This window comes from Silurus meridionalis, chromosome 15 (genome assembly GCF_014805685.1).
Source record: "Silurus meridionalis isolate SWU-2019-XX chromosome 15, ASM1480568v1, whole genome shotgun sequence".
Lineage (NCBI taxonomy): Eukaryota > Metazoa > Chordata > Actinopteri > Siluriformes > Siluridae > Silurus > Silurus meridionalis.
In genome coordinates, this window is record NC_060898.1 from 9,246,543 (window position 1) to 9,271,776 (window position 25,234).

Consider the following 25,234-nt stretch of genomic DNA (forward strand, 5'->3'; position numbering starts at 1 on the left):
CCGATCCTTGATGCAGTCCAACCTTCACTCTAAACCAGTCTGTCGTACCTACTGCACACTTCACTGCCGTCACACTGTCCTCATACATGTCCTGCACCACCCTTACATACTTCTCCGACACACCTGACTTCCTCATACAGTACCACAACTCCTCTCTTGGCACCCTGTCGACGCCTTCTCTAAATCCACAAATACACAATGCAATTCCTTCTGTCCTTCTCTATACTTCTCCATCAACATTCTCAAAGCAAATATGGCATCTGTGGTGCTCTTCCTCGGCATGAAACCATACTGTTGCTCACAGATGGTCACCTCTTCTCTCAGCCTGGCTTCCACTACTCTTTCCCATAACTTCATGGTGTGACTGATCAACTTAATACCCCTGTAGTTACTGCAGGTCTGCACATCTCCTTTATGCTTAAAGATCGGTACCAGCACACTCTTTCTCCATTCCTCAGGCATCTTCTCACCTTCCAAAATCCTGTTAAACAATCTGGTCAAAACCCCACTGCCATCTCTCCTAAACATCTCCACGCTTCCACCGGTATGTCATCTGGTCCAACCGACTTTCCACTCTTCATCCTCTTAATCGCTGCTCTCACTTCCTCCTTACTAATCTTATCTACATCCTGCTTCACCATCTCCACATCATCCAACCTTCTCTCTCTCTGATTTTCCTCATTCATCAGCTGCTCAAAATACTCCCTCCACCTTCTCAACACACTCTCCTCACTAGTCAACACATTTCCTCTCCATCCTTTACTGCTCTAACTTGCAGTACATCCTTTCCAGCTCGGTCCCTCTGCCTGGCCAATCGGTACAAATCCTTTTCTCCTTCCTTAGTGTCCAACCTCTCATACAGCTCCTCATATGCCTTTTCCTTGGCTTTCGCCACATCCTCTTAACCTGCTGCCGCATCTCCTTGTACTCCTGCCTACTTTTCTCATCACTCTGTCTATCCCACTTCTGTTTTGCCAACCTCTTTCTCCTTATGCTCTCCTGCACTTCCTCATTCCACCACCATGTCTCCTTGTCTTCCTTTCTATTTCCAGATGTCACACCAAGTACTTTTCTAGCTGCCTCCCTCATCACTCCTGCAGTAGTTGCCCAATCATCCAACACCTCCTTAACACCACTGAGCCTCTCTCTGACCTCTTCCCTGAACCTCACTACACTCTTCCTCCTTCAGTTTCCACCATCTTATTCTTCTTTCAGTCCTCACTCTCCTCCTCTTCATCCTCGCCTCCAAAACCATCCTACAGACCACCATCCTATGCTGTCTAGCTACACTGTCCCCTGCCAACACCTTACAGTCGCCAATCTCCTTCAGGTTGCATCTCCTGCATAGCACATAGTCCACCTGTGTGCACCTTCCTCCACTCTTATCGTCACCCTATGATCCTCCTTCTTTTTAAAATAAGTGTTCACCACTGCCATTTCCATCCTTTTAGCAAAATCTACCACCATCTGCCCTTCCACATTCCTCTCCTTAAAACCATACCTACCCATCACCTCCTCATCACCTCTGTTCCCTTCACCCACATGCCCATTAAAGTCCGCCCCAATCACTAACCGTTCTTTCCTAGGTACACCATCTACCACTTCATCTAATTCACTCCAGAATCTTTCCTTCTCCTCCATCTCACAGCCAACTTGTGGAGCATAGGCACTGATGACATTTATCATCATCCCTTCAACTTCCACCTTCACGATCATCACCCTATCAGAAACTCTCTTCACCTCCACTACACTCTTACTGTACTCTTCCTTCAGAATCACCCCTACACCATTTCTCTTTCCATCCACACCATGATAAAACAGTTTAAACCCACCTCCAATGTTCCTGGCCTTACTCCCTTTCCACTTGGTCTCCTGAACACACAACATATCTACCTTTCTCCTCTCCATCATATCAGCTACCTCTCTCCCTTTACCCGTCATAGTACCAACATTTAAAGTACCAACCCGAAACTCCACTCTCCTACACTGCTCCTTTCCCTGCCATCTCTGTAGACGTCTTCCTCCTCTCCTTCTCCTCCTTCGGCCAACAGTAGCCCAATTTCCACCGGTACCCTGTCGGCTAACGATACCTGTGGCGGTCGTTGTTAACCCGGGCCTCGACCGATCCGGTATGAAATTCTCATTTGTGATCCGCATATTTGATTTGGCACATGTTTTACGCTGGATGCCCTTCCTAACGCAACCCTCCCCATTTACCCGGGCTTGGGACCGGCACTAAGAATGCACTGGCTTGTGCCTCCCTAATGGCTGGGTTCTATTGTCAAATTATATTTCCATATTTTTTATGTTAATAAAATAATAAAATACATTTATTATCCATTAACTAAATTATAATAGAGAAAGAAAAAAAAAACACCATACATAAATCATGATCAACTTTTTTTTTGCAAGTAAACTCCAGCAGCTACTTCACCGGTCCTCATTCTAAAATCTCTGTGCTCATAGTATAAGTATATGGATAGTAGCTTTTAAACACAAAAATATTTATCATCCCAAATGGCTAATTCTGTTTATCACATTAGCTGGTTTTAAATAGTTGTTAAACAAAGACATTGATAAAAACTTTTTATTATAATTAGTATAATAAATGTTATTACCCAATAGTTCATACACTAATTGTTTGTTTGCCTTAAAAAAAAAAATATTTGCGGAACTCCTGCAAAATGGTCTTAAAAGTATATATTTTTAAAAATAAATTAATACAAACAAATAAGATGTTATTTATCTACTGCACAAAAGCAACAATGGCAAATAAAATAATGATTTACAGGCACAAGGTCGGACACGAACTCTCACGGGGTTCATGTGTGGTAGACTGTTAGAGCACACCGAGGCAAAATTTGTAAAGTGCAAGACAGAGGAGAATCATTGAGTGCTACAGATATTAACGGAACATATTAAAGGAACATACAAAACAACAAAACCTTAGCCTTTTTTTTACATTTATTTATTATTATTATTTTTTTAAATAAAATATCGTTTCAGTTGAGGTTCTATGTTCTGAAAAGTTCCTTGTTCATGTTAAAGTTAATAGCCTGGAGCTCTGCTAAAATTCTCTTTTCTGCCCGAGTAATACTCCTCACCTTTACACACCAGATTCCAATTGAAAAATAACTAAAAGGTAACACACTCAATTGTTGTCAACAGAATGTCCTGCATACCTGTCCAAAGTGCACTGTAACTGGTCGTCTCTGTTCCCAGACATGTGCATCCTTTCTTTGTGTAGACACTGAATGGGTGGAGGTAGGTTTATCTCTGCTGGTGGACTGGCTGTTCTCAGTCATCTCCTGTAAAAGGTCATACCAGGCTGAGATATTTCGGTATGTATGTGTACAGTTTGGCTTGAAAGTCAAAGCATCAGATTTTATAATCAAACTGCCAAAAGTAGACAAAGTGAACCTAACCAAACAAATGAGATAAAAATGTTATACTTGGTCTTTTATTTATTGAGACAAATCAAGTGGCAAAACTATGTGAATCACTAGGATTAGCAGAAGATGATTAAATTAAATTAAAGTCCATATATTTTAATCAAATGACAATCAGGTGTCAGCGAGTCCCTTGTTTTACAAGGGTCTATTAAAGTCTGTAAGACACGTTTGTAATCGTGCATCATGGCACAGACAAAGGAGATAAAAAAAAAAAAAAGAGATAGACACAGTTCTGCAAAATGAACATTGCTGCTCATCTGAAGATTGCTAAAGCTTTAGACAAGCCAGAAGACTACTGGCAAAAATCTTTGTAGATAGATGAGGCCAAACAAAAGTGAAAGTTAACGAATTACATTTACTCATGTTACTGTAATTAAGTAGTTCTTTGTGTACTTTTACTTCAAGTAGTTTTTAAAATCGAATATAACTGGTGTCAAACATTACTGCACTGGTGATTGATGGGTGGGAGAACAAACACGCTAAAGAAAGAAATATGGAGACATACACACAAGTGATGCCTGTCCCATCTGTGTAACATGGTGATGGTAGTATCATGGTTCGAGGCTGTTTTGCTGCATACGGGCCAGGATGGCTTGCCATTTTTGATGAAACAACAAAGTTAGAATAATACCCGCAAATTCTGAAGAAAAATGTCAGGACATCTATCCATGAACTGAGTCTAAAAAGGAAATGGGTCATGCGGCAAGACATCCACCCCAAGCGCACAATTTTTACGAATGAACAGTTAAAGAGGTACAAAGGTTTAGAATGTTTTAGAATGGCCAAAGTCCTGTCTTCAATTGAATGAAATACTAAAAGAAATGTTTGCCACTTGCAGATATGCAATATTGCCCATATTTTCTCAATAAATAAATAACCAAGTATAATTTTTTTTATCTTATCTGTGCCAAAAAATATTTAAAAAATTCTAATGGTTCCCAAAATTTCAGACACCATAGTATGTGTGGTTCTGTCATGTCAAAACATGTAAGTTTACCTTTTGCTTAAGACGACTCCTCACTTCTTTGATGCCCATTTTGGCATGGTCCTTTGCCTGCAAAAGACAGTAAGCCACAGAAATATGGATCAAAACCAACTAAGCACTGACATTTATTATAAGTTGTGCTTATGTTTCAAAATTAGCAGATAAATAATACAATAGCTCTGTATTTGTCATTTGTTCAATAATATTTATTAAACAATAATTTTCAAGTCTGATCTTTCAATGTAGGTTTGTAATTCATCAGAAACTGGTAACTCTTTGAAATGAACTAAATAAATGAAAAGACCAAACTGCGTGAATAAATGATCTGCTGAATCATTGATGTCAGCTTGGATGATCTATACATGTGGTTCGTTCAGCTGCTGCAATTTCAGCAAGAAGAGAGAGGGAAAAAGCCTAGAACTAGACTAAAACAAGAATTATCATGTATAGCATTTTTACACATAGCATAATCCTTTATACACGAATGTGTACGACTTAATAAGGGCTTTATTATTATGCTGTAGAAAACTACTTCATAGACTTACATAATTAAAAAAAAATACAATTGTATCCTAATTCATAACCATTTTCCTAAAGCTAGCCTACACTGATGAAATTCAGTGAAATTCAGAAAGTCACAAAATGTGAATCTGAAATCTGAATGATCAATTTGATCAAAAGGATTGCGTTGCTAAGGTTGAATTAATGTACCACTGCTAGCAGTCTGAATATAAAACACAATAGTATGAGGCTATATTTGCACAATAGTATGGGGCTATCTTTTGCCAGATCTCTAGATAATCTTAAACTTGCTATAACATAACCTGAACTGAGACTTATAACTGAGCGGAGGTAATATTCTGTCCATAGATGCAGAACTATGCAGAACTTTTCCAGCAACCAAAGATTATACACATTACATAAACATATACTTAAAATCATTATGATTCTAAATACTTTTTCAGGCCTATAGATAGAGTTGTATGCAAGATTTTGGGAACCCCTGACAATGTCCATGTTTTTTATTAATAAATATTTGGGTGTTTGGATCAGCAAATTCATTTTGATCTATCAAATAACTGAAGGACACAGTTATATTTCAGTAGTGAAATGAGGTTTATTGGATTAACAGAAAATGCACAATATGCATCAAAACGAAATTAGACAGGTGCATAAATTTGGGCACCCCAACAGAAAAATCACATCAATATTTAGTAGAGCCTCCTTTAGCAGAAATAACAGCCTCTAGATGCTTCCTATAGCCTGTAATGAGTGTCTGGATTCTGGATGAATGTATTTTGGACCATTCCTTCTTACAAAACATTTCTTTAGTTCAGTTAGGTTTGATGGTTGCCGAGCATGGACAGCCTGCTTCAAATCACCCCACAGATGTTCAATGACGTTCAGGTCTGGGGACTGGGATGGCCATTCCAGAACATTGTACTTGTTCCTCTGCATAAATCGCCCAGATTTTACTGTGGGTAGCAAGTGTTTTTCTTGGAACGCTGTGTTCTTTTGCCGCCATGCATAATGCCCCTTGTTATGACCAAATAACTGTTTCATTAGTCCACAGCACCTTATTCCACAATGAAGCTGGCTTGTCCAAATGTGCGTTTGCATACCTTAAGCGACTCCGTTTGTGGCGTGTGTGCAGAAAAGGCTTCTTTCGCATCACTCTCCCATACAGCGTCTCCTTGTGCAAAGTGCGCTGAATTGTTGAACGATGCACAGTGACACCATCTGCAGCAAGTTGATGTTGTAGGTCTTTGGAGGTGGTCTGTGGGCTGTTTTTGACCGTTCTCACAATCCTTCGCCTTTGCCTCTCCAATACAGTGGTACCTCGACATACGAGTTTAATTCGTTCCGTAACCTTGCTCGTATGTCAAATTGCTCGTATTTCAAAGCAAATTTCCCCATTGAAATTAATTGAAATGCCATTAATCCATTCCAGCCCCCAAAATGCCACCCCAGTTGTTTTTGTTACGTGTTTTTGAATAAGAAAAATGTAATTATAAATGACAAATATTGTATAAAAACATAATAAAAGAGAATGTAAAGATATAATAAGGTTTTATTCAGTGTATTTTCCTTGGAGATGAGACGACTTGAGCTAAGGAAAACACAGGTGGTGTGTGTGTGTGTGTGTGTGTGTGTGAGTTTGCGGGGGGGGGGTTAGAGGCGATAAGCGGAGGTAGAGGGAAAACTCGTTTTTTACTAATCACTCCTGTACACTACGTATCCCTAAACTTTACATTTTTTACTTTTTCTTCTTTGCTTATTGTTACTTATCCGCTTGAACTTTTCCCGGCGGCAGCGTAACAACTCATTAGTTCATGCTCGTGGAATGATAAGATGGAGAACATTAGCCGATGCATACCACTTTACTTGTTTTTATGAAGATAGATTCGCAGGGTTACAGTATAATATTTCTCCCAGGTGGATAAACTTGGATTAACCGACCGCACTGCAGAACACAAATCATATAAATCGCACACAGTAAAAACATCCAGTCCGCACACTTCGTTCCCGCACTACACTACCCATAATGCATTTTACTCTGGACTACAATACCCAGAGATAGTAGCCTTAAAGAAACAGCTCTCATTTTCCCGCTAATGCAACACTATCTTAATTTTCGTCACAATCTTCGCTTTCTGGCTTTGATTCGCCATCTTGCAGCGGCGTCTCGAGCTCGTATCTCAAGTTTTTGCTCGCGTATCAAAGCAAAAAATCGACCGAGTGACCGCTCGTATCTCAAAAAACTCGTATGTTAGGGCACTCGTATGTCGAGGTACCACTGTGTTTTATGTGACCTGCCACTTCTGGCCTTAACAAGAACTGGCCTGTGGTCTTCCATTTCCTCACTATGTTCCTCACAGTGGACACTGACAGCTTATATCTCTGCGATAACTTTTTTAGCCTTCCTGTTGAATGTTGAACAATCTTTGTTTTTTAGGTCATTTGAGAGTTGTTTTGAGACCCCCATGTTGCCACTCTTCAGAGGAGAGTCAAAGAGAACAACAACTTGCAATTGGCTACCTCAAATACCTTTTCTCATGATGGAACACACCTGTCTATGAAGTTCAAGGCTTAATGAGCTCACCAAACCAATTGTGTGTTCCAATTATTCAGTGCTAAGTAGTTACAGGTATTCAAATCAACAAAATGACAAGGGTGATGCATATTGCACATTTTCTGTTAATCCAATAAACCTCATTTCACTACTGAAATATTACTGTGTCCTTCAGTTATTTGATAGATTAAAATAAAATTGCTGATAAACCCAAATATTTAAAAATGAAAATCATGGACATTGTCAGGGGTTCCTAAACTTTTGCATACAACTGTACTAAGATAAAGCTACATTATGATAAAACATCTTTTTGTTCAATATTCGTATAGTTTATTGACAATATATTAAATTGTGAAATTAAATAGTATTGTAAGACAGGAAATTATATAAAATACAAAACTTACAAACTTGTAGACAGTTTTCATAGCAGGATTTGCTTTTGTCTTCACAGTGTTAAAGATGGCCCCGCCACCTTTCTGTGAAGGAAATTATAAAGATTATCATCATGCTCATACAGAAAACAGACATGCAAGAACCTGATAACCCACCTTAAATGTCAGAAGCCACTGATGGTATACTTTATCACTACCTGTGTAAAACAAGAAGAAAAAAAAACTAAATATATATATATATATATATATATATATATATATATATATATATATATATATATATATATATATATACACAGTACAGACCAAAAGTTTGGACACACCTTCTCATTCAAAGAGTTTTTTTTTTTCATGAATATGAAAATTGTAGAGTCACACTGAAGGCATCAAGGGCTATTTGACCAAGAAGGAGAGTGATGGGGTGCTGCGCCAGATGACCTGGCCTCCACAGTCACCGGACCTGAACCCAATCGAGATGGTTTAGGGGTGAGCTGGACCGCAGAGTGAAGGTGACTTTTTTGTTATGTATATAATTCCATATATAATTCCACATGTGTTAATTCATAGTTTTGATGCCTTCAGTGTGAATCTACAATTTTCATAGTCATGAAAATAAAGAAAACTCTTTGAATGAGAAGGTGTGTCCAAACTTTTGGTCTGTATATATATATATATATATATATATATATATATATATATATATATATATATATATATACATATATATATATATATATATATATATATATATATATATATATATATATATATATATATATATATATATATATATATATATATATATATATATATATATATATATATACATACATACATATATATATATATATATATATATATATATATATATATATATATATATATATATATATATATATATATATATATATTAGTATGCATGGATATATTAAATAGAGGTTATATTACATACAGGTTCATTACCAGACTTAAACTCCCAGAATTAGTTAGATACTGAGAACACCAGTTTAACAATAAAAAAAAATTCATGTTACTCTGCTCCCTGCTTGCTGCAATCCGTTTCATGATAAAATACAGAATATTTTTTCTTGTTCCTTTTTTCTTGTGCATTAATTAGCAACCAGAAATTACATGACTCCATGTAATAACTGCTTTCAACACAGCTGAGATTCTAACCATCACAGGCTGAAACTTAATTCTAGCAAAGGTAAGCTCTCCATCCCCGGAAACATGTCCCCCAAGTTAAATCTTGAGATCTCCCTAGACAACTCTCAGATCTGTCACTGCAAGCAACCTTTACACTTAGGTGGACACACATAATTGGGGTTATTGTCTCAAATGTTTTCCTGTGCATGGATTCATTTATAATAACAACAACAACAACAACAACAACAACAAAGCAATAATAATAATGACAAAAATCAGTTTCAGGCCATGCTCACTATGTGTTGTGCATGATCTGAATACACATACAGATATGAATATTAAGAAAAATAACACAATAACACAAAAAAGCATTGCTAGCCCTAAGCACGAGGTAGGAATCACATGGTTATTCTTTTAAGAATAAACAGTATTTTGCACAAAACATGGAAAATATATGAATTATGGACCTTGTGGGCTGTTACACAGACACAAAATGTATATTTTTAAATATCCTCACCAGCATATTCTCCCATATTAATTTCCTCCTCAAACACATCATTGAAGCCTTCACCAGAGTTCAGCAGTTCCAAACGTCCATCTATAAACTAAGCATTTTGTCAATAGATATAATTTTACATAAAAAATATGCATAGTATATTGAACTGTATGTAATATATCTGCATACTTGTTTGAACAGTTGAAGCTGTGTTGCATTTTGGAGAAACTGTCTCATTGTATTGGATCTGTGTGTTATAAATGCATCTTCATTGAATGTAATTGGTTCGTCCTGAAAGCAGAAATAAATAATGTCACATGCATGGAAACTTGATAGTAAGACACAAACTTAAAGTATACAGACACAAACATATACATTAGATACATAAACTTCTTACATGTTACATTTTGTAAACTTTGGGGTTAATCTTGGACTGCTCTTTAAACAATAGAAGTCCTTAATCAATTCACTGCTAATGGCTTCAAATAGTTGAGCAGTTGACAAATAGTTTATATTGATAATAACATATTGTCCCTTTTTTATTTTACTTGTTTAATTCTTGATACATTTCTTTCTAATGATTTATTGTCAAGGCCATTTATTTAACATTTTTATATTTGGGGCTTGGTCCATTTTTTTTGTCCAAGAGTGAACAAGCGTGCACAATCTCTATTTGATCAGCGTGACTAAAAATTAACATTGTCAAAGTCTTTTCACAACAGCTCTAAGATTAGTGACAGCATAGATGTTGCTGTGTGTGTTTCACCGGTTCTATACGTAGAGCGCTCCTGTAGCTGCCAAATAAAGCTGCCTGTGATTTTAAAAAAGCTCGCGCTGCCCCATCACCCGTTGTAGAGGAACCTTTTTTCAGACGATTCTTTAGAGCAGACACCTACAGAACACATGCACAAAATCAGTGCACAGTTTATGCAACAGATTTTAATTAAAATTATTAGAAGTTCCTGAAAAGAAACTGTGCACATATGCTCTTACCACATCATTAGGGAGGTTCTGTAGATCATCAAATGGACTCTCTAGTGTGTTGGTATCCACATTTATAATTACAACATCATCCAGAGCCATTACCCTCACCTTCTGCAAACACCGATATGAGCACATGTATATAAAATAAGCTTAACACATCAAATATGCAGTCTTACATTTTTTAAGTGACCGCAAGTACGAGTAAAGGTAAGAGTTAGCTAAACTGCCGGCTTAGTTTACATTTTAAACTCTTAGTTCTGTTTACCTTATACTTAGATTGGGGTAGGCTATTCACCAATTAAAATTGGTTGAAATAAAATTGCCTTGGGATTTTATTATCATGCTTGCACTCTATTTTGTCCAACATAATATGGATCTTTTTGTTATTATATTGTTTTTAGCAGGTGGTTGAATCCTATCATTTAAAAAGATTTAACAAATTTCGGATCTTTGTCAGCAGATCTTTAAAAGAAAAATGCTGAAAACGTTGCTTTCATAAGCACTCACACTTTTCTGACTAATACCACTATTTCTAAAACCACTATTTCTGCCTAACTATTTTAGGGTTCCCACCAGCTTTGTGCAATGTTTGGGACTGCTTTTGCCTAATATAGCAAATTTGCCCCAGCTTTTTCATATTTGAATGTTGACACTGGCATTCCTTAGCATCTGACTAGAAAGATAAGCTTGTTGGGCCTGAACACCTCCCCCTGCAACTGGTTTGTTGACTTTTTGTCTGAAAGACCTCAGCCAGTCCAGATCGAGAGCAGCACCTCCAGCACAATCACACTGAGCACTGGGACTCTCCCTGGGCTGTGTGTGGTTAATCCCCTGCTGTTCACACTGATGCCTCATGAATGTGTAGTAATGCACACCTTGAATCACATCATCAGGTTTTCTGAAGGCATGACCATGGTTGGTCTCATAAGCAAGAATGAGGAGTCAGCGTACAGAGATGAAGTGCAGAGGTTATAGCCTCTATATATATTATATAACTAGTGCAAAGCCAACAGCTTGTCTCTGAAAGAGATGGTTGTTGACTTCAGGAGGACATGTAGTGATCACTCCCTGCTGAAGATCCTCCATGGAGATTATCAAGAACACCAAATTCCTTGGTGTTTACCTGGTGAAGAACCTCACCTGGACCTTCAACACCAGCTCTATAACAAATAAACCCCAATAGCATCTTTACTTCTTGAAAAAGTTGAGGAAGTACCAACTCCCACCACACATCCTCACAACGTTCTACTGGGGACCATCGAGAGCATACTGAACAGCTGCATCACTGCCTGATTTGGGAATTTCACTATTTCAGATCACAAGTACCTACAGTGGATAGTAAGGACAGATGAGAAAACCATCAGTGTCTCTCTACCCTTTATTACCCTTCATGGACCTTTACACAACACGCTGCATCTGCAAAGACACCAGCATTGTGGGTGATCTCACACACCGCTAACAACCCACTCTTCACTCTCTTGCCACCTGGGAAAAGGTTCCAAAGCACATCCAGACTGCTAAATTATTTGTGCTAAAACATTTAAATTCAGTGCTTCCATGTATAGTATTTATCATTATATGCACTGTTGATTGGCAAAAGTCTTGAAACTGGTCAGTGCTGCAGTGTCACAGTATTTCTTTGTTTTAAATGACTCTTATTTTAATGTTGTTTTATGTAGCACCTTGGTCCTGGGGAACATTGTTTTACTTCACTGTGTATTGTACTGTATATTGGTTGGAATGACAATAAAAGCCTACTTGACTTGTTTGTTGACTAAAGTTTGGAGTGACAGATTCTTAATGGGATATAGATCTCATCTTGGTTCATTTAGGAAGTGAGCAGACTTTAATCAACTAAAGCCTTATTTAAAACAAGGCTTTGGAGTGGTGTTAGGAGGTGAACCTACAGTGTACTGTATTCATGACTCTGTACACCTTTTACAATCACATATATGGGACAAAACTAGATTTAAGACTGGGTGGACCCTAGTAGTCAGCTCATTGAAAGATTTTAATTGGTTTGGCAGGTGATGCTTCTAGGTAATGCTGTGTGAACAGGATAGGGAGTAAATACTGAGATAGCAGGCCCCTATTCTTCAGAAGATCTCATGGGTCAGCATGATGCTATCAATTTGTATTAATTCTTGTAGACTATGTGATGCAATATCCGAAAGCATTCAATAAGAGTAGCAAAGAAGTGTTTTTAATAAGTTCCTTTGAGAGTTGAAGAATTTAAAATTCACACTAATAATTCCCTGCCACTGAGCATAAATTTCAAATCATGCCACAATGTATATGTATAACAAAAATCTATCACACTATCTTTGTTCAATGTAATAGTTCAATTGATTGCCAATACAGGAAAGTTTTGTTTTAAAATCCTCCCTTCCAGTTGGCAGTTGCATGTGTTTTACAATTTTGGAAGCTACCAAAAAGCACTAAAACAAAATGACTGTCCATTTGCTAGGATGAGTTAATCAATGCAAGTGTAAAATTAATGTCCTAAGAAGACCCATATGCCAACCAAATTTTATGCATGTAAATGAATCTGGATTCTTATAATGAAAACTAGGTGTCAAATGGGGTGCTACAGAGCACCTGACCAACAACTTGCCCCAAGCCTTGCAAGGTCTTATTGGCCAGCATTTCTAGTTTTCAAGTTTTCAAGTTTCATGAATTTTTTAAATTATGAAAAGCATGAAAATACCAAAAAACAAAAACAAAAAACAAAAAGGCAGCTGGTGAATGATCTGTGGATGGTGAAGAGGTGGGTTAAATATTCAGGTAATTCCTGATTATTCTCATCTGTGGCATTAAGCACAGTGTATTTATTGCAGGAAATGCAGTTATAAATTGTTAGCTGTGATGTTTTAAGGTGTACATTTCAATTATAGAGCATCTTACTGAGCTCCATTACCAGCCCCAAGCACTGTTAGTTCTCAGATTATACTGTATGTAGGGTTTAAGGATTTAAAACTAGCAGATGGTTGTTTTAAGGATTTTCTTACCTCCATCAGACTGGAGTGGACTCCTATCAGGTATGGCATAGGAGCACTAGCATAAAGAGAGAAAAAGTAAACCTTTATCCTTATGCTTGCATGCATTCAAAGTACGCTGGCTGTACAGAAGATCCCTGCAAAACTACTACAGTCTAAGTAAACAACATTTTTTTTAATTCTCAATAATGGTTTACATAGCACATACCTTATTTTTCTCTAGATTAACCAATGATTAGGTTAACAGTAAGGCTGCAGCTATAAATTATTTAAAAAATAGTCTAAAAAGTCAAAGAAAAATCTTTTGTGTTTGTTTTTGGTCAATTAACTGATTAGTGCAGACATATAGTACCATTTAAAAGTAAATAAATGGCAAGGACAAGTCTCTTTATTGTTTTTTGCATTTGTGATCAAATGATCAAAATACGAGTATGAAGTTATAGACTATATTTACAGCTTAAATTGGCTGATATTTACATCTAATATTCCAAAAAAAAAAGAAAAACATTTTAATATATCAATATTTTTATGTATTAATATAAATATATAAACATAGAACAGGTTTTTATTGTTGCTAAATGGTGCCCTATGAGACGTTTTCAACTGGAAAAAAAAACAAACTGTGGTACAAGCTTTAAAAAGCTTATTTAATTTGATCAGTTGCTTTCTGCAGTTATTGTGGGAAGTGGTAGCTCATGGGGCCCTTGTGCAAAGCCGTTAACCCTCAACCACTCGTTTTGGTATCTCACTATAGAAATCGCCTCAGGTGTGACCAATACTGGAAGCACCAATTACACCACGTCTCTCGGTTGACAGATCAATCACAACAGTGATGCGAGAGTCTTGACTCCCTCATATACAGCGCTGCTGATTTTACCTACCTCGTTCACTTTCCCCGTTAAGATCCTATTGGAAGCAATCCTCAGCAGATGAACGAGTGGCCACTAAACTGTTTATGGACGAGTCATTTTTTAGGGTATGTTGCGAAGCACAACTGCTCCTTTGGGGAAATATTCACTGTTAATGTGTATAGTTTCCTTCTGATGTCTTTTTTATTTTTTCAAGCAGTTACAGCTTCTTTATCTCAATTATTCACACCCAATAAGAGGGGTAAAAAAGAATAATTGCTGTAAGACCTGATATCGAGTGGCGGCACATTGTGGTGATTTCGTTAATCTCACGTTGTGCGCATCTCTGTTATGGCGACTGCTATTCCCATCCAGTGGCACGGCGAAGGGGAAAGATCCCTCTCGTCCATGTGCATGCGGGGTTATGATATCTTCTAAAGATTTTCACCCCGTGTACATACCGTGTTTGGGAGTTAGACACACACAGGCTGTCCTCGCTAACCCTAATCTAGCTAATCGCTAATTGCTGCCCGCACTGCTCTCAGTTCCTGTTAAGGGTTTTGAAGTGCTAAGTGAGAGGCCGCAAGTAAAGAAGACTCAAGTCTTTCTGCGCCACCCGCAGAGATGAACAAAGTTGCTCCTCAGGCCTGGTGCAGCTGGGGAGAGTTGATGGACGAGGTTTCTTCTGCACTCTCTCCCCTCTTTGAATCAGATCCTTTGGTGGGGTGAAGATGAGGTTGCTCGTCTTTTAGAGGAGGATTTGAAGGAAGAGGAAGAGTATGCTCTTCTCCCTCCCAATCTTTCTTCCAGGCCTGGCAATGCTATGGGTGACCCCCCCTCCCCCATGCATGGGAACCTGGGCCTCAGTGAGATGTGTAGAACAGTTACCCTACTCTCTTTTGAATGGCCATCTCAGCAAGAGCGCAAGGGCCCAGAGAGGAATTTATATTATGGGAAGAGGCTGCTATCACGCACTTCCTCAGTTAAGCAGCTGATACCAGCTGTCCCAGCATGTGTTGCAGAAATGTGGCACTTCTGCTACAAACCCTTTAGAGGGGCTCACATAGGGTACCTGTTAAGGGTTTCTCTAGACTGGAGGTGCACAATATAAAGGTGTTAGGGATGTCCAACCCCCCAGCCAAACTGTCTATGGCAAGTCACCTCCACCCCAATCGGGGAGCAGCCCTCCCCTTCACTGCCAGGATGGAATGACTAGATAGGCTGTCTGCTTCTCTCTTTTTCAGAAAAATTTTCCACTCTACTGTGGCGGTCAGACCCCTAAATGCCACACTTCTCAGCGTACCAAGATAAACTCATGGAGGTCACCCGATTCAGCATTGTGGAAAAAGGGGTGTGTCATTGCAGACCTGCACTCGTCGAGAGCAGCAGTCCAGCATTGGCCTGGCTGTGGTGGGTGAAAGAGCCCTGTGGTTGTGTCTGACGGGCGTATCAGAGAGGCAGAGATTCTTAATGCTCCAGTGGAGCCAAAGGCTCTTTTCAGCACTGAATAACAAATATGCTTCAGCTGTTCAACTTGCGCAAGAAGGATGGGAAAGCTTTTAAAACCTGCCTTCCCAGGACGCATATTGCTCAAGCCCCCCCAAACCTGTGTGTACAGGCTTTGCCTTTGCTTTCAGGGGGGACAGTAAGGAGACAGTAAGGGTACCCCCCTACACACACACACCCCAGCTCAGCAGTCAATGCAGGTGGAGGTTCACCAAAAACAGCCCTAGTCCATAGGCAAGGCATCATTTACAGCAGCAGCATCAGCTGCAGCAGCAGCTAAGCATCACCTAACCTGTGGTCTGATTTTGGGTCATCAAAAGAGGGGCTACAGCACTTGTGGAGTCTCTGTAGAACTCTACACAGCACAGGAGTCTTATCCCATCCAGCAAATAAGCATCAGGTGTGATTCAAGAAAAATGGAAGGAAGGAGGTTTTCCTGTTGGACTGTGTGCATCAGTTCACCCAGTGCCCCACATGTTTCTCCTCTCTTCACCCGTGGGGTTATACAAGAGAGAGGACGGAAGTTTACACTTTTTGCCAAAGGCATTTCCCAGTGCATCCAGGCAGTGAGCCGAGGGCACAAACGTGTGAAAAGATGAACAAAAAAACAATCCTCCACTTACAAACTGCATGCTTTGTCACTTCATAACTCTTGTATGCGCTTTGCTGTGGATTTCTCGTGAGTAACTCTAAAGACTAATTTAGCATTTATGCCTGAAATAAGAGTCAGCTTTCACCTGTAGACAGGTAGATTTACTGGCTTTTCATCCGCTGCCCTTTTGCTCATCGTTAGAAGAGTGGCTTAATTGTTTGTGCCCTGTCCATGTGCTGCATCACTATGTGAACAGGACAAAGGGATTGAGAAGGCATAATCAACTATTTGTTTCATGGGCTAATTCTCATTAGGGTAAACCTGTTTCCTGTCAGCACCTGTCCCACTGGTTAGTGGAAGTTATTATAATGGGGTCTTAGTCCTCCAGAGGGTCAGAGGGGTCATAGTACCCTAGGGTTGGCCACCTTGTGGCCGTTGTTTAAGGGTGGTTCAATTCAAGACATTTGTGCTGGGAGCTGGGCTTTGCCACACACTTTTGACATATTTTATAGGCTGGATGCTACAGAGCCTTCATTGGCTCATTCTGTCCCAAGTGTGTAAAAGGAAAAAAATAATGTACAGAGAGAGTATTTTTCGAATATATATCTGCTCTATACTGTAAAAAGTGAAGAGCCTGTGTTATTGTTATCACACATGAGTGAGGCTGGAATACCACCTCACTGTCGTGATTGGTCTTTCAACCAACAGACGTGGTGTAATTGGTGCTTCAAGGATTGGTCACGCCCGAGTTGATTCCCCCAGTATGATACCTCACTCCTGTTATCATAGAACCAGGGTTACAAAAGTAACCTAAAGTTTCATTTATAAGACAATTGTAAGTTTCTCTGGACAAGGGTGTCTGCCAAATGGTATAATTTGACATGCAACTAAACATTTAGGTTAATTTAAGGAAATTTAAGACTAGCCATTCCACTGCTTCTGCAAAACAGGATAAAGTGGAACAACTTAAAATGATGCAAAGCAGTTATTAAGCATTTCTCACATACCTACAAATAAAGGATTACAAATTAAAATATTACACAAATAACGTTAACATTGTTCCAATATGTTTTTAGCCTAAACAATGTGTCCTTATTAAAATTCAAATTGTTTTTTTAATAATTACATTTGTTTTTAGCACATTTACCATATAATTTGCTACAATTTCTTTACAAATGAAGAGTGATTACAAGTACATATGCCACCTTTCTAACAAGTATTATTCACTGGATTGCTCTGTTTTGTATCCCATCAGCTGTAAAGAATCACATTCTAATCAATGTATATTATGGCATTGTGGTGTCTGTGTCCATACACATGTTCTTACCAGCAGTAGTCTAGGAGATGCTGTGGCAGCACTGGAATGTAAACATGCTGCCAGTACATTGGATACAACATGGCAGCCGCACCATGAACACATGCTGTTAACTAAGAGACAAAAAAAGAACCAAGGCTCTTTTTCATTCAAATTGGCTAGTCATTTTTTAATTATGTCATATGTCAAATTTTTTTTTAATGTTTTGACAATTCAGAAAAATAAGGTCACCTTCACAGTGCACCACAGTACAATCATAAAACACAGTGTAGAATCAAAAACAATCATGTGTATACAGTCATTAACTCGTTATCCAGAACTCCAAAATAGACAACAGTAAATAATCCCTTAAATATCATTTACAATTTATTCTTTTTTTCAGAGCCTCTCTATGCTTACACCCCCAGATCCTTACAGTTTACGGTGCCCCACACTGGGCTTTCATCAATGCCATGGCACCCACACTGTGGAATGCCCACAAACTCACAAAGTTTGTCTTTGACTACACTTCTATTGCTTCTAATCAAAGATGAATCTACATTTTTTGCTAAATATACATTTTTCTTTTTATTCTTCCAGTATTTGTGTTATGTTATCATAAGAATACCAACATAATAACATTATCAGCATCAAAATAAGAAATATATTTTGGAACAGCATATTTAACTTTTATCCTGTAATTTTGGGTTAATTTGCAGTTTATACATTTTTTTAGGTGCTAACGTGTTTCAGTGTAGATTAAATACAAACATAACACAATGAAGGGAAAAGTTACACTCACAGTGCTCAGATTGCTAGAGCTGATTAGGACTCTTCGTTCATACAGCATGCTTGCATACAAATGGAGCATGTTGTTTACATCGACTGATACAAAATACTCTGTCAGGTTTGTCTGAAATAAATAAGGAAATCAGTTGTAGTTACTAAAAAGAAAATGGTAACGTGCTAAACTTAACACACAACTGAAAATTGTGCAGGATTGTAATTACAACCGAGAGGCACTGCAATATTTAGAAAACATAGAACTGGCCAGTAACATTGTAAACATAGTGTTCAAAGTAACTCACATTTTCAGGGATGGTTGGCAACTCTCGCAAATCAGGCACATTGAAACAGGCATTCTAAGGATTGAGAGAAAACAGAAAAGGATGTATATTTTTTTTAGCAAACTCATAAGCTACATTAGCATGTCTGCTTCGTCCTACTTTAAAATATTTTTATTGACTATTCTGTGATCCAAAAGGATAACTTAAAATGTATTTAAGTGAATTTTTGAAGAATTGAAATTCTATGGCTATATTTTTCAATGCTGTCTACATAATGACAGATAAAGCCTTTTGTGGGAATGTTCTGTAGATGAATCAGTTGGAAGTAGAAGATGTGGAGATTTTATGTCTCATTTATTTTGCAGATCCATCAGAGTGTGTGCTTGGGGCAGTGGAGAGAGACCGGGTGTTTTTGTATCAGCCTCAGAATGAGAAGCAGAAGACAGAATCAAGAGATACCTATCAGGGGTTTATTGAGAGTGATGCATTCTCTCCCTTTTTCGATTATTCAAACCACACATAGTTTCTTTATTAAAGAAGGATGACAAATCAAGCATATTATTAGTTGGGAGTTGGTATTATTTTAGTCCTCTACATTCGCTGTGCTCTACAAGACATTTGCAGATCTATTCATTTCCCAAACTTTATCACTGCACCATCAGTATGATATTTGCCATTAATTATATGATATTTGCAGTGGAATATGAACATGGGACAGTGATTTCTTTTATTTTTACATTTTTGTCTTAAGTGTTTAAAAACTCTGGTAGACCTGTGAACCTTTGCTACAAATGGAAAAAACTTGGAATAGTGAAAATTCTTAGAAGATACATCTGCCTTCCAAGAGCACAACTGCAGACTCATCCAGGAGGTAAATTCAGTGTATGTATGATGAATAAAGTAACTATTTCAAAGGTGTATGATGATTTCCTGTAGGCAATGTACATCATTCCACATAACAGTCAAATGGTGGTGGTACTATAATTGTGTGTAGATGCTCTGCTACTTTAGGGACTGGACAACATGTCATAATTGATGTAACTAGAAAGGGTGATTTCTCATGTTCTCCTTGTCTTATATTACATTTTGTATGAGGATCTGAAACCAATTGCTGTGAAAAACAAAGATGCACTTTACAGTACAAAGTACCAGTTGAATTAGCATTTATAATTTTTAGTCTTATTACTTTCATAACACACCCATTTGTGCAAGTTTGTGCTGTAGCAAAAACAGACAGATTTTAAAACTTAATTTTAAAAGTTTTTTTTTTAATGCAGAAAGAAGGGACATAACAGCAAAAGCTATGTTTAAAGAATATCCATAAATGTGTGAAGGTGGCTTTAGATTGATGTCAATATTTGTTTTGTGAGAGACTATTCAATTAAGTATATCTTTTGACTGCATGTTTAATACATTTTAATTATTACCATATTCAGGTATACAGGCATTCCAGGTTCAGGAATAGGTAATGCATGTAGTGATTCCAACATCTCCTTCTTTAAATTCTCCTGTATCAGGTAAAAAAAACACAGATGCAAAGTACACAAAAATTATAGTGATAATTTTATCCATTCCTAGAGAAAAGCCTGTTTTGTCTTGGTCAAAGGATAAAAAATAACTTTGTAAATGTGCTATCTGTTGCAGTAGCTTCACCCAATTACTTTATAACCGCAATGTCAAAAAAGTTGGGAAGCTGTCTCAAATTTAAATAAAAACAAAATGCAATAATTTGCAAATCTCATAAACCCATATTCTGTTTACAATAGAACATGGAAAACATACCAAATGTTTAAAGTGAGGAAACATAACATTAAAAAAAAAAAAAAGTAATTTTGTATTTGATGGCTGCAACATGCCTCAAAAGAGTTGGGACAGGGCAAATAAAAATGAAAGTGTTACTAGAAAGAAACAGCTGAAGGAACAGGTTGCAAATAATTAGGTTAATTGGCAACAGGTCAGTAACATGATTGAGTATAAAAATTGTATCTTAGAAGGGCAGAGTTTCTCATAAGTAAAGATGGACAGAGGTTCACCAATCTGCAAAACAAATTTGTAGAAGAATCTAAGAATCATGTTCCTCAACATGAAATTGTGAAAAATTTCTTTAGATTCCAAGAATCTGGAAAAATATCTGTGCAAAAAGGACAAGGGCAAAAATAAATATTGGATGCTTGTAATCTTCAGGCCCTCAGGCAGTACTGCATTAAAAACAGATATGACTCTTCAATGGAAATCACCTCAGAGGTTCAGAAACACATCCAGAAACCACTGTCTGTAAACATAGCTTGCCTTGGCATCCACAAATACAGTTTACAGCACTACCATGCCAAAAAGAAGCCATATGCGAACATGATCCAGAAATGCTGCTGTCTTTTCTGTGCCAAACCTCATTTAAAATTGACTGAGGCAAAGTGAAAAACTATTCTGTGGTCAGACAAATAAAAATGTGTAAATCCTTATTGTAAACCATGAACACCACATCCTTCAGGCTAAAAAAAAGAAAGAAAGAGACATGCTGGTTTGTTATTAGCATTTAATGAAAAAAGCCTGCATTTCTGATAGTATGGAGGAATGCATTAATGCTTATGGAAAGGGTAGCTTGCACAACTGGAAAGGGCACCAAGAAATCAGATCCCATATGCTTTCACCCAGACAACATCCTTTTCAGGCATCCTTTTTTTTAATCAAAACAATGCGAAACCACATACTGAATCAAAAACAACAGCATGGCTTCATAGTAGAAGAGTCCATGTGCTGCCTGCAGGCCAGACCTTCCACCATTTAAAAACATTTGGCTCAGTTCCCAGATGTACACGGACACTTGTTAAAAGAAGAGAAACAGTGTTGAACATGGCCCTTTTGAGACCAGATTTCTTCCTTAAAACTGTCCATTTCCTTATGTTCTATTGTAAATACCATTGTGTTCTATTGTGAATATTATATTGTAAAATATTGGTTTATGAGATTTTGCAAATCAGTGCATTCTGGGTTTACACAGCAGTGCATTTTACATGGAATACCATATATGACAATTAAACAAACTTGTGCACTGGGGTAATTTTATTCTTTTTATCTTATAACATAGTGATTGCATTTTTTCAGGATCAACAACCATTTCTCCAAAAAGCTATAGGCACAATGCCACCCAATTTATAAAAAGATGTTTGTGTTAGAAATCTTTTGCTGGATACATAATCTTAATAATTTTAATCTAAAAATAATTTTATTTTATTAAAATGTCAGGATAAAAATGACTATAAACTGAAATAAATGGTTACACCACACCCCCAAACACCCACACCACAGTGATTTTACTTACTTGTCCTTTATTACTGTAGTTAGCCAGCATATCCAGCAATTTGTAGAACACTTCAAACCATGGCAGATAACTGTATGCACAAATCAACACATACAAACATTTGCAACGTTGCTTAAACATACCAAAATCACAATAGATAACTAAGTCTCACCTGAGGAAGCAGTAGCAACTCAGAGATACATCTGATAGCTGGCAGAAACCAAAACGCTGCTTACTTTCAATATCAGTCAAGACAAATGTGAAGTTTTGCCCCACTTGTTTCACTGCCAGACTGAGAGAGAATGGGTCTGAATATCTGCATCTAAAGACAGACTTGAGGAAAAAGTATGCATGTGTGCCTGAATGCATGTGGTTGTATACCTGTCCATACTAAAAGGGAAACAAAACTTAGGCACTGTCTGCAATGTTTCCTGAGGGGAAGAGAAAGGAAGAAATAATTTTCTACTTTCCAGTATTAAGTAAAAAATTGTTGCCAGATACATTACTAAAATTTACTACTACTTAAATGTTAGCAGCAGCTTTATACAATTGCATGTACACTGAATCCTTCAAATCATATACCGTATTTTTCGGACTATAAGCCACATATTTTTTCCCACGCTTTGAACCCTGCGGCTTAAACAATGAAGCGGCTAATTTATGGATTTTTTCCTGGGGTTTTCCCGGTTTCACAATCTACAAGCCAAAAAACTGTGCCCCATAACATTATACCAGTGAAATTGCCGAACGGGTTCAGGTGAACCAATTAAACTCTTTATATTAAATCAGATGTGCTCCCACATCATAAATATGGATGAGGTTCCTCTGATGTTTGACCTGCCGCTCACTCAGACTGTCAACAGGAAATGCGAATCATTCATCACGCTGAAAACAACCGAGCATAAAAAAAAACGCACTTCACCTGTGTTCTGAGCTGCACGGCATCGGGAGAAAAGCTTCACCGATGGTGATTTTTACACGCACGACGATGCCAAAAGAAAAACTCCAGAGAGAAATTGTTGTGAAAGGAAGGAGGAAGACAGTGAACAATGACTTTCTTGGTAGGCTAGTGTTTAGATACAAGTCGTGTAACAGAAAATGTCTTTCATTAAAGCCTGTGTAAAGTTAATTAGTTTCAATGTGGACAGCGGCTTATAGACAGGTGCAGCTTATTTATGTTTAAAATAAAAATCTTTGTAAAATTCAGTGGGTGCGGCTTATATTTGTGTGCGCTTAATAGTCCGAAAATTACGGTACATAAAAACATATACACATATTTATAAAATAATACACTGCTGTATTATCTGGCTGTATGTATGTATAAATATATTTTATATACACATATATAAATATATATAAATATATATATATATATATATATATATATATACATTATATATATATACACATTATTTATATATATATATATATATATATATATATATATATATATATATATATATATATATATATATATATATATAAGGGATGCAACAATACAGTTAGCCCACGGTTCAATACATATCTCGTTTTTTTAACCACGGTTTTCGGTTCAGTTCGGTCCTGATGCTTAACACATACAAGTGTTTTTTGTTATTCTATGCTTAGGCAATAGGAAAAGTAAGAGGTTAAGAAGAAACAAATAAAAACGATTTATTGCAATACTTTATTTTACTTAAAAGCAAAGAAAAGTCCACTGGTTTCTAGTGTTTTGTATAATATACAATTTTTTTTTTTTTTTTTAATTAACACTGACATCTCACAGCTGCTGGTAGCCCATGTACAAACTGGGGAACACATAAATTCCTAAACATATTTGGCCTCCTCAACTTCCATGTATTCACTGCGTTTGTCAACTCTTCTGCCCAATGAGCGCTTGTATGACTTTCATACAGGGGACGGGTTTGGAGTACAGCGCTTTTCATTTCCCAATCCGACATGTAGTGAACAGTTACAGTGAGGTAACTCAAGGTTGCCCGCGAGGTCCAACCATCTGTGGTCAGAGCAAGGCTCTGTGCTTGAGCCAATTCGTACACAATACTGTTGCATGTCTTTTCATAGAGGTCGGAAATTATCTCGGTGCTGAAAAATGTGCGAGACGGTTGTCTGTAACGCGGATCGAGTGTTTTTATTAAATGACAAAAGCCCACATCTCCTGCCTTCAGACATTGATATTGCTGGGGGATGGCGCCGCAGATGTGCAATCATATTGGAAGTGTTTCCGTTTAAGTAGGCTACACGTGTAAAACAATGCTTGCAGACAGTCATTTTTTTGTTTACCGTTTTTTCTTCCTCGCCATTATACTCAACAGCAAAATCAAAATGCCTCCACACCACAGATTTAAAAGACGCTGGTACTGTAGCCTCACTTCACCACCGCTTGCCATGTTAAAGTGTGGAATGATGGTTCAGCGCCCCCTAACTTTAGAGCATAGTGATTGAACATTTACTCGCGAGGAGGAGTTTCCTCATCTCAGCTCGTAGACTTACAGGCACACACAAACAGTCAATTCAGAGAGAAATAAAAAGCACATAAATTATTTAAACGTAAAACTGGAAAAAACGCAATTCACAAGCGCGTATTGAACCGTGGATGTCTTACCGAACGGTTCAATATTATATTGATAATTGTGGCATCCCTAATATATATATATATATATATAAAAATGGCGTAGTGTGTTACTGCGTAGTGTGTTACTGATGGTAGTAGGGCTGGGCGATATGGCCTAAAAAAAGAAAATCCCCGATTTTTTCACAAAAATCCGATTTGCGATTTAAATCGATTTAAATTTTTTTTCCCCCTGCTTAAAATCAATCTGCATATTTTTTTTTTTTAAGTTTTAACTTTATTAAATAAAGTTTATTTACACTTCTGTGATTATAACCTATTTTGGGTTAAAGTGCAATCAGAAACAACAAGCCAAAAATACAAGATGGCGGCCCTGCCTTTGTAAATTGTGAAAATAGAACGTAACAACATAAAATGAGCAAACCTATAAAGAAAAATGTTTTATGAGTGTTTAAATGTGGAACATAATTGAAAATGCACCTGAGGTTTTGAGTGATTTTGCCTTTACTTTTCTCCAAAACTCCACAGTAAAATGA

General features: G+C 37.5%; 1 protein-coding gene across 3 annotated transcripts in view; it reads right to left on the reverse strand.

The window, feature by feature from the left end:
• The window catches only part of dennd1a (DENN/MADD domain containing 1A), a 47,018-nt gene that overhangs the window by 10,016 nt on the left and 11,768 nt on the right, over nucleotides 1-25,234 (reverse strand). For all 3 annotated transcript variants that reach the window (XM_046867396.1, XM_046867395.1, XM_046867397.1), the window contains exons 4-19: nucleotides 22,511-22,560; nucleotides 22,302-22,421; nucleotides 22,151-22,220; nucleotides 20,259-20,339; nucleotides 18,853-18,906; nucleotides 18,567-18,677; nucleotides 17,798-17,898; nucleotides 13,537-13,582; nucleotides 10,538-10,639; nucleotides 10,311-10,436; nucleotides 9,734-9,835; nucleotides 9,566-9,653; nucleotides 8,059-8,099; nucleotides 7,915-7,986; nucleotides 4,450-4,506; nucleotides 3,183-3,308 (exon numbers count right to left, since the gene is read on the reverse strand). In XM_046867396.1, the coding sequence (XP_046723352.1) occupies nucleotides 3,183-3,308; nucleotides 4,450-4,506; nucleotides 7,915-7,986; nucleotides 8,059-8,099; nucleotides 9,566-9,653; nucleotides 9,734-9,835; nucleotides 10,311-10,436; nucleotides 10,538-10,639; nucleotides 13,537-13,582; nucleotides 17,798-17,898; nucleotides 18,567-18,677; nucleotides 18,853-18,906; nucleotides 20,259-20,339; nucleotides 22,151-22,220; nucleotides 22,302-22,421; nucleotides 22,511-22,560 (1,347 nt within the window). The remainder of the gene's footprint in view (nucleotides 1-3,182; nucleotides 3,309-4,449; nucleotides 4,507-7,914; nucleotides 7,987-8,058; nucleotides 8,100-9,565; nucleotides 9,654-9,733; nucleotides 9,836-10,310; nucleotides 10,437-10,537; nucleotides 10,640-13,536; nucleotides 13,583-17,797; nucleotides 17,899-18,566; nucleotides 18,678-18,852; nucleotides 18,907-20,258; nucleotides 20,340-22,150; nucleotides 22,221-22,301; nucleotides 22,422-22,510; nucleotides 22,561-25,234) is intronic.